This window comes from Myotis myotis, unplaced genomic scaffold, assembly GCF_014108235.1.
Source record: "Myotis myotis isolate mMyoMyo1 unplaced genomic scaffold, mMyoMyo1.p scaffold_m19_p_12, whole genome shotgun sequence".
In the NCBI taxonomy this organism is placed as follows: domain Eukaryota; kingdom Metazoa; phylum Chordata; class Mammalia; order Chiroptera; family Vespertilionidae; genus Myotis; species Myotis myotis.
The window spans coordinates 67,486,786-67,501,806 of NW_023416316.1; the positions used below are offsets into that span (position 1 = coordinate 67,486,786).

Genomic DNA, 15,021 nt, shown 5'->3' on the forward strand with positions numbered 1-15,021 from the left:
ACACAGGTCTGATAAGCCAGTAATTCCAAAATCCAGACTACTGCAGCAGGCAACAGACTATATAAATCCCACGTGTTTCTCCTACACTCTCTCATTTCCTATACCAGTGGTTGGCAAACCGCGGCTTGCAAGCCACATGTGGCTCTTTGGCCCTTTGAGTGTGGCTCTTCCACAAAATACCACGTGCGGGCGCACATGTACAGTGTGAAGTTGACTTAAAACTTTAAGTAAAGTTTATTAAGTTAATTTTAGGGAACATTGTGGAGTGAAAGAAGATGTAGTATTGAGGATTGAGAAAGGTATGTTGAGATGGTTTGGACATATAGAGAGTATGAACGAAAGGAGATAGACGAAACAAGTATACAAGACGGGTATGGATGGAAGAGTTGGAAGGGGTCGACCTCAGTGAACATACCTCAATCAGATTGAGGATGTTTTTAGCAAAGGCCAGCTTAGGAGTACCCTAATTAAGTTAATAACAGTGTACCTACCTATATAGTTTAAGTTTTAAAAATTTGGCTCTCAAAAGAAATTTCAATCGTTGTACTGTTGATATTTGGCTCTGTTGACTAATGAGTTTGCCGACCACTGTCCTATACCATCAAAAATCAGATATAAACATTTTTCTGCTTCTCCAGACTGTGTTCCTTACATATGCCACATGTTTTTCAAAGTTTCTACCGTCTTCCCCCAAACATACCTTCCTCCCATGAAGAAACCTTTTCTTAAGTTTAAGGAGTTTGGGATGCCCTGAGGGTATCTGGAAACATCTGGTCCATTTCTATCATTTTTAATTAAATAGGAAAAGAGAGTAAAGCCATTAATGCAAGTGCTTAATGATGTTATCAAGATAATATTTAAAATTAGAAAACAGTAACTGGGGAAGAAATAAAGGGGGGGGGAATAACCCCCCCCCCCAAAAAAAATAATAGGAATGTTTCTCAGAGAGTGAATTTTGTAAACTAGCTGGCCCTTTATCCAATTTTATTACTTCTCACTTTGTTGACATGGTGGTTTTGGCAAACAAGCTGATATATATATATATATATATATATATATATATATATATTAAAAATTAGGAAAAGTAAAACAGCACGATATAATAGAAAGAATGAGTTTTGGAATTATAAAATATGGATTCAAATATCTGCTCTGCCAATAAGTAATGGTATAACTGAATAATTTACAAAGCCTTCAAGAGGCATAGTTTCTTCATCTATGAAATGCGAACAAAAATGGTTACCTTACGGAGTTACTGTAAAAATCAGTAATGATAGCTTCTTTGTAATACAAAGTAGACATTCAATATAAGATAGCTTTTATTGGCGGTCGTCGGAACACAGTCGCCATTCTCTTCGCTCGCAGCCTCCTTCACCGCCCTTGACAATGCAGATCTTCGTGAAAACCTTGACCGGCAAGACCATCACCTTCGAGGTCGAGCCCAGTGACACCATCGAGAATGTCAAGGCCAAGATCCAAGGCAAAGAGGGCATCCCCCCTGACCAGCAGCGGCTGATCTTCGCAGGCAAGCAGCTGGAAGACGGGCGCACCCTGTCCGACTACAACATCCAGAAAGAGTCCACTCTGCACCTGGTCCTGCGCTTGAGAGGGGGTGTCTAAGTTAATCCTTTTAAGCTTTCAACCAATTTAAATTGCACTTTTCTTTCAATAAAGTTGTTGCATTCCTCCCCCCCCCAAAAAAAGATAGCTTTTATTATTAAACGTATTATCCTCCATTATAATGATTAAATTGACTCCATCACGTATGTATTGCCAGGAGAGAAAAACTTTCTATGTACCTAACTTTGAATCAAAAAAAAATTTCCAGTCCCAGCCTGATGGCTCAGTTGGTTGAGCATTGTCCCATACAACAAAAAGGTTGTAGGTTCAATTCCTGATCAGGGCACGTACCTAGGTTGCAGGTTCTATCCCCGGGGGTGAGTATGAGAGACAACAAATGGATATTTCTTTCTTTTTGTCTGTCTATCTATCTATCTATCTATCTATCTATCTATCTAAACATACCCTTGGGTAAGGATTACATTTTTTTCTAACAGTTTCTCATCTGATGATCTACTGCTTGGAAAGTCATATAAAAAGTATAAATCTCAGACACTGCAATGTTCCCAGACGTTATGACACCATGAGGATGAGAAGACAAGTTGAGAAGGTTCCTTGAGTTTAGTGAGAACTAGAAAGAACTAGAAAGAAAAAACCATCTGAAGTTGAAATAAACTGATATAGCATAAAATGACCAAATAAATCAGTCTGATGGTCTTCTTACTGACAGGGCCAAAGCTTTTAATGCTAGCAATGTGACTTGCCACAAAACCAAAGCAAAACAATCCCAGTGCTGGCCTACTTTATTCCTTTTAGGAAAAAAAACACACACACTTTTATATTACCATAGACATCTACAGAGAGAGAGACAAATTTACAAATAATGACTTTATATAATTCAGCTTGAAGAAAAGATAAAGGATATTTTGAAATGCTACACTCCATGCAGTTTTCAGTGTGTCTGTTGATACTATGTCTCTGTGAGTGATAACCCCTGGAATTGTACAGTATACAGCCTTTGTGGCCATAGAAAGCAGTTCCAAATGTGCCCAATCTCAAGGATTTTTAGTGTAAATACTCTAAGATTAAAAAAAGAGAGAGATGAAGTTTGAGGTTATAATTTGCCTTGTGAAAAGGCTGCATTTTGTATAAGATCTCATTCCCAGTGGCATTTAAATAACAAGCCCCCCGCTGCATTTAAGACGATTCCATTTAGAAACATCACAGGCACCGTAACTTTTTAAGAACACATCTCATTTTATCAGAGATTAGCATGAACAAACAGTCGAAAGGTTGGACCCTGGATAGGACCCTGTCTGGAGTAAAAAGGACACAGGGGCCAAGTCCTAGGGAGGGCAGGCCACGGCCCAGAAGCAGGTTTCACAAGGAGGCCCAGACAACATTAACAGCAAATACAAACTCATAACCCAGCTGGAGTGCCCAACAGTAGAAAAGGAAAATAAAAAGCTGAAAGAGAGGCCAGGCTAGAAAAGGTAAACGCTACAGGTAAGGCGAGTGGCTCTTCCCAGGATGACTGACAATAAACTCAGCAGTTCTCCAGCTCTCTTCACAGAGAAATGCTGACCAATGACCTCTATGTATGGAAACGCCAGCATGTGAATCAAACCTGGGTCAATGGACTAATCTCCTTTGGTTTAAACATCCTACCTGTTAGCCAAGTAAAGAAATACATTATAAATTTCATCTTTCTCTCTTTCTTTTCTTTCTTTCCCCCTTTTTTCCTCCTTCCGTCTTTCTTGGTCTCTTTCTCCTTCAGGTATTATAGTCTGTGAACCAATTATCTGTGGCTATGGGTAAGTGCCTTCAGAAAACAAATCTATAGCATTTTATATTTGCCAGAAAAAAAATGATAGATTTTCCATTTTCTAATTCTTTTAAGGTGTTGGATTAAACAGGAAAGAAGAATCCACCAAAATTTACCCATACTGAAATATAAAACTAGAACTGTTCACATCTCAATTAGCACGTTAAGCACTCAGCCTGTTTTGTCTTGGGGACAGAAAGTACAGTGTCAGTCACCGGTGACTGACAGGGCGCGTAACGTTTTAATAAAAATTGACACCTACTTAGAATAAGTAAACTAATAAGTACATGAGAGAAATTTGAGTAAAACCGGGACGTGGGCAAAAGAAAAGACAAGAATGTAACTAGGAAATGAAAACCAGTAGCCAAGAATGGGAAATATGCCCATATTATCCAAAAGAAAATAAATGGCAGAGGAGTGTGAATTTGCAAATGATAAAATAGAGGTCAGAATGCCAGGGGCAATCAATTTTCTATTTTCAATGGAAGCAAATGAATATGAAAAATATATATATAATCAAGGGATGAATTGCTACAGCCCAGGAACAAAAACTCTTACTTGAATTAGCTAAGAAATTATTTACCCGAAGAAATACTTCACCAAATGAAAAAGTTTTTGAGAAAATTTTTAATGTAGAGTGAAAGAGCTGTGTCAGAACATCTAGTCATTCCTACCATAAAGAAGAACTGAGTTGAGACAACCTGGAGCCTCAGATAAGCAGCGAATAATACTCTGTAGCATCACTGGCAATATCCATAATACCTCCATCTTCATTTTGCAGTTCCATGAGCAAGGGCAAGGTCCAGGGGCCAGAACAGAAGTACATCCTTCTGTTGAGTTTCCCAGTCATTCTCTGAACAAGAGGGGCCATTTACCAGAATGACTTCAGAGACTTTTTTCTGCCTTGTTCACTCCTCTATCCTGAGCACTCAGAACTGGGCCTTACACAGTGGGCCCTCGATAAACATTTGTCTCACTTATATTGAAAGAATAAATTCTATATCCCCGGATCCTTTCTGTTGTTATTTGAGTCCATTTCTCCATGTTCCACTCTTGTGAAGAAGTCCCTGATGGCAACAGAAAATGGCTCTTTGTGATTCTAAGCAAAGCAGCCCTCCAAAAATTTAAGACTGCCATTAAGTTGCTCTTGGCTTCCACACTGCCTACCTGTTTCTCTCTCCTACTACCATCAAATGTAACACTTAGGAAGCACTTAATATAATATTTAAATGATATTTAACATCCGGAGTGCTTTTCATCTTTAGAGCTTCTTGAAAATAAAGTTAATTTAATAAGAAGATTGCAGAGAAAGAACGTGCTCTTATCTAAAGCACCACAGCATGACTAACAAGGATAGAGAAAGTAATTGGACAAGTATATACGTTCATATGTAAATACCTTTGCTTAAGTGTGCTCAGAAGTGAAAAACACTGTTTAAATGCCAAATTAAATGCCAAATTTTAACAGGGAAAGCTCAAAGTATCATTTCCCTTTTGTATGGAAGCAACTGAGGAATTTCCTCAATCTGAGAGGTGGCCAAGTACATTTGCAACTGGCTAAATGTTCATAACAAAGGAAGGACACAAATAAATCTGGGTTTTAGAAACTAAAAAATATATATATATATATATGAATTCCAAGGGAGTTTCACTTAATATGTTCCCAGGGTCATGCTGAAAGTTTTGGTTAATGTCTTTACTAAAGCTGCCAAGTAGATGTATTTTAAAGCACTTTAAATCCACACTCTACTAGGGGCAGAGAGGGAGAGAGGGGAGGGGAGGGTGATTCAGCTTCCAACCATCATTATTCAGGTTAATGACTAAAGCATGAGACTATATCAGAATACACAGACATCTCTGGGAAGGGTTAGGTGGTTGAATAAATTACCTATTACTATGAACCACATGCACTTATTGTTTACATACTTTTACATAACATGAATTCCTCTAGCTATTTCTTCCATTTGTTTTGTTTTGTTTTGTTTTGTTCTGGGGGGTGTGGTTTCATAAGCTTGAAAAAAAGACCCGACATGCAAGCCAAAATCAATGTTCCCAAATGTAAGTAATCATTATCATGAAATTGATTACATATAGAAATCCTAATAACAATATTAATGATTACCATTTCTTTGCATGCATAATCAGTTACTTCTTGCTATGTCACAAACCAGCCCAAAACACAGTGGTTTAAACCAACAACCGATTTCTTTAATGAGTCTAAGTAGACTCTAGGATCAGCTGGGAAGTCCGATTAATCTGGGCCCAGCTCATCTGATCTCAGCTGGGCTCTCTCATATACCAGTACCTGGTGAATGGGCAAAGGACCAGCTGGTGAATGACTAGGCCCTTCTCTATGGAGTGTCTCATTTTCCTCCAGGATATCTCCGGGCATATGTTGGTGGTAGCAATAGGAATTCAAGAAGAAGAACATAGTGCCAGGCTGGTGTCGCTCAGTGGTTGAGCATCAACCTAAGAACCAGGAGGTCATGGTTCGATTCCTGGTCAGGGCACATGCCTAGGTTGTGGGCTCAATCCCCAGTGGGGAGTGTGCAGGAGGCAGCCAATCAATGATTCTCTCTCATCAATGATGTTCCTATCTCTCTATTCCTCTTTCTTTCTCTCTGAAATCAACAAAAATCTATTTTTATAAATGTCCATCAGATGTGAAGATAATAATGCCAAAAGTCACTCTCACACCCCAGTTTCCTCATTTTAATACTAGGGGCTTGAATTTTTTTTAAAAGATGTCATTCCACAACCCTTATATGAACTATTCTCACACTATAGGTAATAAAACCAATGAAAACTGAGAAACTAATTTTTGCTATTTTTAGCCATTCAATTTAAATCACCAATGAGCTATATAAATCTGTATCTGTTTTTTCTCCAATTTTACAATTCATGAAGCAGTGCCTCACACATACACACAGCCGAGGATATGGAATTTCCATTTTATTAGTCTGAGTGATCCACAAAGGCACCTACATGGTTAGGGTCATATACTATATTTAGAAAGAAGGCTGCCGCCATCTTTGCCAAACTTGAAAGTTTACAACTAAAAAAAAAATACTGTGAAAATTAATAAACTAGAGAGGTTCATTTAAAATGATGTCAAGGCACAAGCAGAGAGAACTCTCACCCACTTGTCACTCTACGCACACTACTGACCCCAACAGGAAGAGACATACCTTACACCTCAGACAGAAAGTAATTCCTCTCTACTACCTAGTCAGGAGGGGGATAAAAATTCCATGTCCAGGAACAGCTCAGCCAATAAAAGACTGTCACAAACCAGCCAATGAGATGTCACTATGCTTTGAACTTTTAAGTTTCTTCCAATGGACTCTTCCTTTAAAACAGCCCCTCCCAAGTCCATAAAAGAATGTTCTTCTCCTTTGTTCCTCTGAGTTGCCCTTCATTCACCATTAGACCCATGTGCTGAACTGCAATTCTTTGTTGTTCCTGAATAAACTCATTTTGCTGGAGAAATATCTAGCTGTCTATTTAAGGACAACATTTTTAAATGAGATGAAAAGAACACCCACAAAAGAGGGAAAAAAATTCAGAGAATTGCTGCTCGGAATAACTAGCCAGCAGAATAATACTTCTAAAATGACTGGGGGAATGATTAGTTTGGTTAACACTTAATTTCTGAAATATCTTAGCATAAGCAATAAGATAAAAGTAAAATCATATGCTAAAGGTCACTACCTAAAGGCACCATTTTCTGGGCAACGTGAGTTTTCTCACTTATCGTATAGGGAAGTTAGCAATGCCTACTGAGTACTGCTGCTTTGAGAATTAAATGAGATAAGGCACATAGTATAACACTTGGCACCTAAGAAAAACAATAACAATTGCACATTATTATGTATAACAATACATAATAAAACTGCACTTTACAATTTTGAAGGGTTTTCACATAGACCCCCTCCTTTAGTTTTATATACACATACACATTTCAATTATAGGCAGACGAATCATTGTAAATCCCCTGGAGTTTTAATGAGTTGAATTCCTTTCACAAGCTTACAGAGCTAACAAAGAAGCAGAGCTGAAATCTGAACCAAGGTCTTCCACATCCAGGTCCAGTGCTCTTCCTGCTGGGCCAATGCCTCACCATATAATGTTCTTTCACAATCAATCCACTTGCATAAAGCATTACATATAGGCCAATTGAATTTTTAATTACACCTTTAAAAATGAATGCACAGGTATGCCTCACTGTGCTAGAGAATAGAGCACGACACTTAAAGATCAAATTCCTGTGACGATCAAAATCCTCTTTCCCCATTGCATCTTATTATAAGAAATCAAGAATACAATTTAACTTAACATCTATCGATTAGCAAAATCAAAATGTAGAATCTTATATTTTACAGTGCTTTAACCTCTGAGAATTCTATATAGATTCAATTCTCTGGATTTTTCACTCTGTAATTAATTCTTTCAATCCAGTTTTTACCCAGTTCGTAGAAATCTCTAAAGTTCCAAATTAAAAATATGATGAAACTTAGCTGTTCTTTAGCCTAATTTGCTGACACTAATGTAATGAAAAACAGGTTCAAATTATAACTTTGCAACTTATTGGGTACTGTAACTAGAAAACACAAAGTCTATCTTCTATAGACATCAAAAATCTGGTAAATATATACATATATCCCACCTCATCTGCTGTATAAATAATACTCTGTATATCTAACATAATTTGAAAATGGAAAGTATAATTTCAATTTTTTGAATAGAGCGTTAAACTTCATCAGTTTCATTGTGAACGTCATAATTTAAGAATGCATTAAAATCGAATCTTTAAAAATCCTTCTCCCTTGTTAAAGAGCAGTCAGTGTTGAATCACACTCTAGTGATCACTACCACAAGCAACAGATTAAAAAGTCATCAGACAGATGGCCAATCTAAATAAAGTGCGCAAAATATATGATTATAATAATTAAACATATTTTAATTGCTAGTAATTACTATGAATTAGTGGAAAAGCCAATTATAACAAAATTTGAGTAAACTGACTTGTTTGTACTATTTCTATCAATAGCTTAACAATAATGTGGATTCCAAAACATTCTTATAGCTCAAAAAAACTAACAAATCTTTAAAAATAGTGTAAGGAAAAAAATGTAATTTGTTTATTCCCAATGTTTTTCTGAAAAATGACTCTTTTTTAGGTGACATGATTAAAATTAGTAGGAAGTGCTGCTAGATAAACTAACATAAAAATGTCAACATGTTAACTAGGCAAATTTATGCTGATCTCACATAATCCAAACTCAACATTAAAACCAAGACCTATGTAGGTAAAGCAACAAAGACATTATAATGTAAAAAGTTGTGTTTAAAAAAGTTATATTTGCCTCTGTTCAAATTTTCCATATTAGTATTTTTATGTTAATTATTAACAATTATAATAATTTAAAAATGAAAACATCTTTTCAAGGATTCAAAAATGTGTGCTAAGTAATTGATATGGTATTGTCTCTACTTTTAACAATTTTGTAATTTTATAAATATGTTTAGGAATAAAATTATTTCCAGTATCGGTCACAGAGGTTTATTGGGGTCTTAGATGGACAAAGAGACTTAGTAAAGAGCAGGTCAACATCAAAGTGAAGAAGTTGTTATATGGTCTTTAAAACAGACTAGCTAATATTTATTGCGTGCTGACTTGGAACAATTTGATAATCAAAAAGAATGACTCTAAATGACTGTAAAGATCAAATGCGTAAAAATCCATTACTCCTTCCTGGGAAAGAGAGAGGTACCATACATGTGCCAACATTGCACACATTCCAATCCCACTGGCTAAGAGTCTCAGAGTCATGAGTCAAAGCATCTGACATATTTTAAGCAAGACATTCAGTAAACAAATAGAAACAAGATATATGATATATTAAAACACTGTTCTTGAGACAAATGTCTCCAATATGTTAAATACATTTAAATTAATTATTGCTATGACTTTGGTATATTACAGAAAAATCTGAAGGCAAGCTTTATAGCTTAAGAATTTCTAATGTTTTCCAAAGGTTATTCAAATGAATGTTATTCATACATTTCATTTCCAAATTAATTATTAATAAAAAGAAGCTTGATCTATATTTTCAGTTTCTTATTAAAGTTAATCATAATGTTTTTATTATGACACTTGTTTGCTGTTGTTCCATTTGTTTTTTGTAGCAATGATCTTAAATAAACATTCTTGCTCACTTTCAACTTGGTTTTGTTGATCCCAGTGCTAATTATACTATTATTCTTATCATTTTCCATCTGGCAGGTCATCTTCAAGGTCTCAAAACTACTTCAGCTGCTTAGAAAACAAAACAAATAAAACCTTCAAGGGATGCTTCACTGCCTAATTTCTCTGTGTTGTTAACCCCACAGTCAAGATGGCAGGACTCAGAAATCAGCACAATAATACAATTATAATACACGTTCCCCTAATGAGTACTTTATTCAGTACTCCCCAGCCCCTAACGTGCATCAGTGGGGTCCCTCGGCCTGGCCAGCGGGATCGAGCCAAAACCAACTCTCCAACCTCCCCTGAGGGGTCCTGGATTGCGAGAGGGTGCAGGCCAGGCTGGGGTACCCCACTGGTGCACGATAGGGGCTGGGGAGGGACGTGGGAGGGCTCCAGGGCATGTCAGCTCATCTTGCTCAGTCCTGATCAGCCGGACCCCAGCAGCAAGGTAACCTACCAGTTGGAGCATCTACCCCCTGGTGGTCAGTGCACATCATAGCGACTGGTCGATCAGTCAGCTATCTGCCCCCTGATGGTCAGTGCACATCATAGCAAGCAGTTGAGCAGCCTTAGCATATCATTAGCATATTACACTTTGATTGGTTGACCGTAAGACTGGACACTTAGCATATTAGGCTTTTATTATATAGAAGGATTTCTTAAACATTCAAACACTGTGCCTAGCCAGGGCTATAAAGTTGAGTAAGATGAAATAGTAGCAGTAAATAATGTTGACTTATAATTGTGTTGTAAATGATCTTTCTTATGAATACTATCACATCTGTTTTCTGTAGATTTTCCCAAATGTTCTTACCATCATGTTCATCTTTAAACTCAGGATTATGCTACTATTTCCAGCTAATTTGACTCTCCCATAAAGTAGAAGCAACATTAATGTAAAATAGTGTATGGTGTCTGTTAGATAGGGATTTGATCACTTTTAATGACCTAATTACCAATATACTATCTGTGATTAAATTACCTGCCCTCTCCAACCTCTTCCCACCTGTTAGATCAACTTTACATAGTGTACTAGCAACATTTATATTGAGGTTCTCAATTTTATTTATAATATGGATTCTGCTATAGGGTTTCAGTTTAATGACTGGAACTAGATACCCCCATCAAAGTTACATCCAATTAATTTATACATGGTTTTACATCTGGTCCTATAATTTTAAAAAATCCTTTTGACATGCTAATAATATTAAGGTAAATTTTAAGGTAACTTGTAGAATAAATTGTCCTAAAAATATTCTGCAAAAGAAATAATTTTTGAAAACCTAAAGACTGCATTATATTCTTCACATTATCTTTTCTCAATAATCTATTTTATGAAAATGGAGATTCATTTCTCCTGAAGTAATGTCGGTCCTGAAAGGGCGAGGACTACGCCCTCCATCTTACCCTGGGTCCTCCATTTTCGGGCAGAGCCATGTGCTCGGCAAGGCTTCTTCCCGGAAGCCCAAGCCTCTGCTAGCCACACCCAGGATTTCTCTAAACTAACCAATGACAATCAAGGGAAGTGCACGCCATCGATATGACCACATCCTGTGTAACGAGACACCGACTTGCACCTGGCCAATTGGCAGGGCCCACAGTCCCCTCTCCTCCCCTTACTCCACCCCCCCTATAAAACTCCTATTCACACCGGGCTAGGCCTCTCTCTGCCACCTGCTGCTGTGTCAGTAAGGAGGGTAGGGGAGCCAGACCCGGGTTTGAATAAAAGACTCTCTGCTTTTGCATCAGACTCGCTGTCTCCCTGGTGGGCTTTTGGGAATCTTGAAATCTGGGCATAACAGGTCCCAAAAATGTAATAGATATAATATAAAAAATCAACTGATTTTTTATGCACAGAGAAAAATATTTTTCTATTGAAATCTTATTAAATAATTTTTCTCAAACTGCTGGAGAGAGAACAACTTGCTGGTGATATACCAGTTCATCAATTTTTTTTTTCTGAATATTATAGAAACTACATATTGTTCATTTGTTTCAATTTAGTGAAGCAAAGGTAAGACATTTTTATCTGATGCTGCTTTGATTTTCCAGGGCAGGGGTGGTCACCTTTTGCCACTCATCTGTCAAGAGAGAGTAGCTTTCAGTCATTACCACAAGGCACTATACCTGTTAACACAGACTTGCCCTTATATATAGATTAAATTGGAATCACCTGACTCCTTCCTTGCCCTTATTCTTTACATCCAAATGCACCATATGTCTCTCTCTCATCCCTCTACTGCTGCCTTGGTTTAAAACATCATCTTCTCTAAACTGGAACACTGTGACTGCCTTTCAATTGGTCTCTCCTCCAGGCTCCCTGGGTTCTCAGAATTGAATTCATATCCCCACGGCCCGCTAACCAGTTGGCCTCAAATCTGGTACTCCACCCTCACCCACCTCCACTGTCCTCAATTCCTTCACAGTCAGCGCAAACCAGAGTACCAGCCGTGGGCAAACTATGGCCCGCAGGCCGGATCCGGCCAGTTTGAAATGAATAAAACTAAAAAAAAAAAAAAAAAAAAAAAAAAAAAAAAAAAAAAAAGGACCGTACCCTTTTATGTAATGATGTTTACTTTGAATTTATATTAATTCACACAAACACTCCATCCATGCTTTTGTTCCGGCCCTCCGGTCCAGTTTAAGAACCCATTATGGCCCTCGAGTCAAAAAGTTTGCCCACCCCTGGTAGCCTCTCCACTCTATACGCTCTTCCTTGCATGCCTCACTGCCTGGCGTCCTCAGCACCTTCACTTCTCTGCCTAGCTTGTTGATTTTCAAGCCACAGCTCAAACGTCACCTCCTGTGATAGCCTATCCAGGCTTCCTATCTTGGATTAGATGTGGCTCCTCTGATTCTGCAATGCCTGTAATAACACAGCCCTGTGTGGCACTGACTACAAAGATGTGTAAACCGCTAGTATCCTATCTGGTGCATTGAACTCCTTGAGGAAAAGGGCACTTGCTCTCTGTTATAATCTCAATACCTAAGACAGCACTGGCACACATGAGGACAAGGGATACGTTATCAATTGGAAATACATGGAAGAAGTATGGGATTGGAAAAAAATTAAAAATCATCTATCTAAACCTCCAATTATAGATGAAAAAAGTTCTCTTAGCTATTATTTCCAGATATAGATAACTCAAATCCAGGAAGTCTGGCTAAATAGCAACGTATTCAAACACCTAAAAATTGCTAGATGTAGGGTCATAGTTATATGCCACTGAACTTGGTACCCAAAATGCTTCTGACATTATATTAAAGTAACTAAAGGCCAGATGCACAAAATTCGTGCAAGGGGCTTAGTCCTCCACTACCATGGCAGCCACCTCCTCTGCCTCAGCCCCCACCCGCTGCCCTCGAAGCCGGGGCTGCGTTCAGAAGGTCGTCCAGTCTAATTAGCATATTACATTTTTATTATTATAGATGCCTCTCTAATTATATAAAGGTAAAATATTCTAATTGTAGAAAATATATAAAGGATTAAATAATTAAATACAAAATAGCTCAAATTGTATCATCCAGATATAACTAGTATTAATATTTTATTATGTAAACACCTAGTCTTTCTTTAATATCAAGGCAAGGAACTAAACACACACACACACACACACACACACACACACACACACACATGCCAATCTCAAAGCTTTCTGGTACCTTTGAGGTATATTAATAACTAGTCTAATTTTTACATACTAAACTTGATTTTATAATTCAGTTTATAGCTGCTGCTTCTCCTCTAATTCATGCCTGTCTCGGGCTGGAAAAACTGAGCAGGGCTGGGGAGGAGTTGAGGGGGCGGGTCTCATCTCTATTACTTTCTCTGCCTTATTCTTCCACTCTTCCTTTGTCACTCACTGTGTTGTTTCTGTCCTCTCTTAAGTTGGAGAGATGGGCAGGTGAGCAAAAAGGAAAAGATGCAAAGCTCATACTCAATAATGACATAGCAGATGCCCCAAACATTGGCTCTTTCTTCAAGAACAGCTTCTCTGGGACTCTGGGGTCCCTTCACCTGCACAAATGATGCATCTGGAGTTTGCTGAGGACCTTCCCCTGCAATGGTCTCTGGTATGGGCCACGATCCCCATATGGTCCACTGCATGTAGATTTTCCTGGCATTGGCACAAGCTAGGTGTCCAGTGTCCTCTGCAGTCCACCAGAACCAGGCCCTCCTCCCCTTCTCGATAGAAGTGGTGAGACCTACTGTCAATGCAATTTTCTCTCTTTACTCTGGTATTCCAGACAATTTCAGCTACACTTTGGTTTTTGATTCTTTTTTTTCATGGAAAGATCAGGCAACTACACTCTCCAAGGAATAGAGATCAAATTATACCAATATGTACCTCCTCCACACCAAATTTTCTTTGATAACAAGGTAGCAGAAGGTCCCTGAGTGGTTTTGCTACAGAAAAGTTTGGGATCTGAGTGTCCCCTCTGAAACGTCAAATATCTCCAGAGCATTTCTATACATCCTTTACCCAAAATTCCTCCACGGTAACACGTAGCTAAACGATATTACAATGTCATTACCAGGATTCTGACATTGACACAACCCACTGGTACTATTCAAATTTTCCCAGTATCACTTGTACTTACTTGTGAGTGTATATGTGTTTAGTTCTTTACAATTTTATACAGGGAGTAAGTTCACACATCCACCACGCCAACCCACACTCAGGACAGCTCCAACCACAGGGAATGCTTGCGTAGCCCTTTTCAAAGCTACCTTACTCGCCTCCACCCTCACCCCAAACCTGGCAAAGACTAATCTGTTTTTCATTTCTATAAATTTTTCATTTCAGAAATATATAAATGGAGCCATACAGTGTGTAACCTTTTGGAATTGCCAGTTTTTATTCAGTATAATTTTCTGGAAATTCATAAAAATTGTTGCATATATGAATAGATGACTCATTTTTTATTACTGAACTGTATTCTAAGGTATGAATGCCACCACAGGCTGTTTATTTACTATATGTTTTCACTTCCCTGTGATAAATGTCCAAGAATGCAACTTCTGGGTGGTATATTAAATATATGATTAGTTTTATAAGAAAATTTAAAATTGTCTTCCAGAATGGCTGTACTATTCTACCATCCCACCAGCAAAGTATGAGTGACCCAAATTCTCTACCTTCTTTCCAGAATTTCACATTATTTCACAAAGACTGATAATTGTATATGAATATCTCATTGAGTTTTTAATTTTCATATCCCTAATGGCTAATGAAGAACGACATCTTCTCACATGTGCTTTTTTGCCATCTGTATAGACTTGGTGGAATGTCTCCTCATAACTTCTGCTCATTTTCTAATTGGATTGTTTGTATTTTTATCATTGAGCTTAGAGATCTTTAAAATATATTTCAGGCATTAGTTCT

General features: G+C 37.8%; 1 protein-coding gene and 1 long non-coding RNA gene across 2 annotated transcripts in view; one reads left to right on the forward strand and one right to left on the reverse strand.

Moving 5' to 3' along the window:
- LOC118667613 overlaps positions 1-15,021 on the reverse strand; it is a 456,871-nt gene that overhangs the window by 422,091 nt on the left and 19,759 nt on the right. The gene's annotated exons all lie outside the window — the stretch shown is intronic.
- LOC118667612 (ubiquitin) lies at positions 1,333-1,686 on the forward strand. Its single transcript, XM_036331322.1, has one exon. The coding sequence runs from the start codon at positions 1,387-1,389 to the stop codon at positions 1,618-1,620; it is 234 nt and encodes a 77-aa protein (XP_036187215.1). The 5' UTR covers positions 1,333-1,386; the 3' UTR covers positions 1,621-1,686.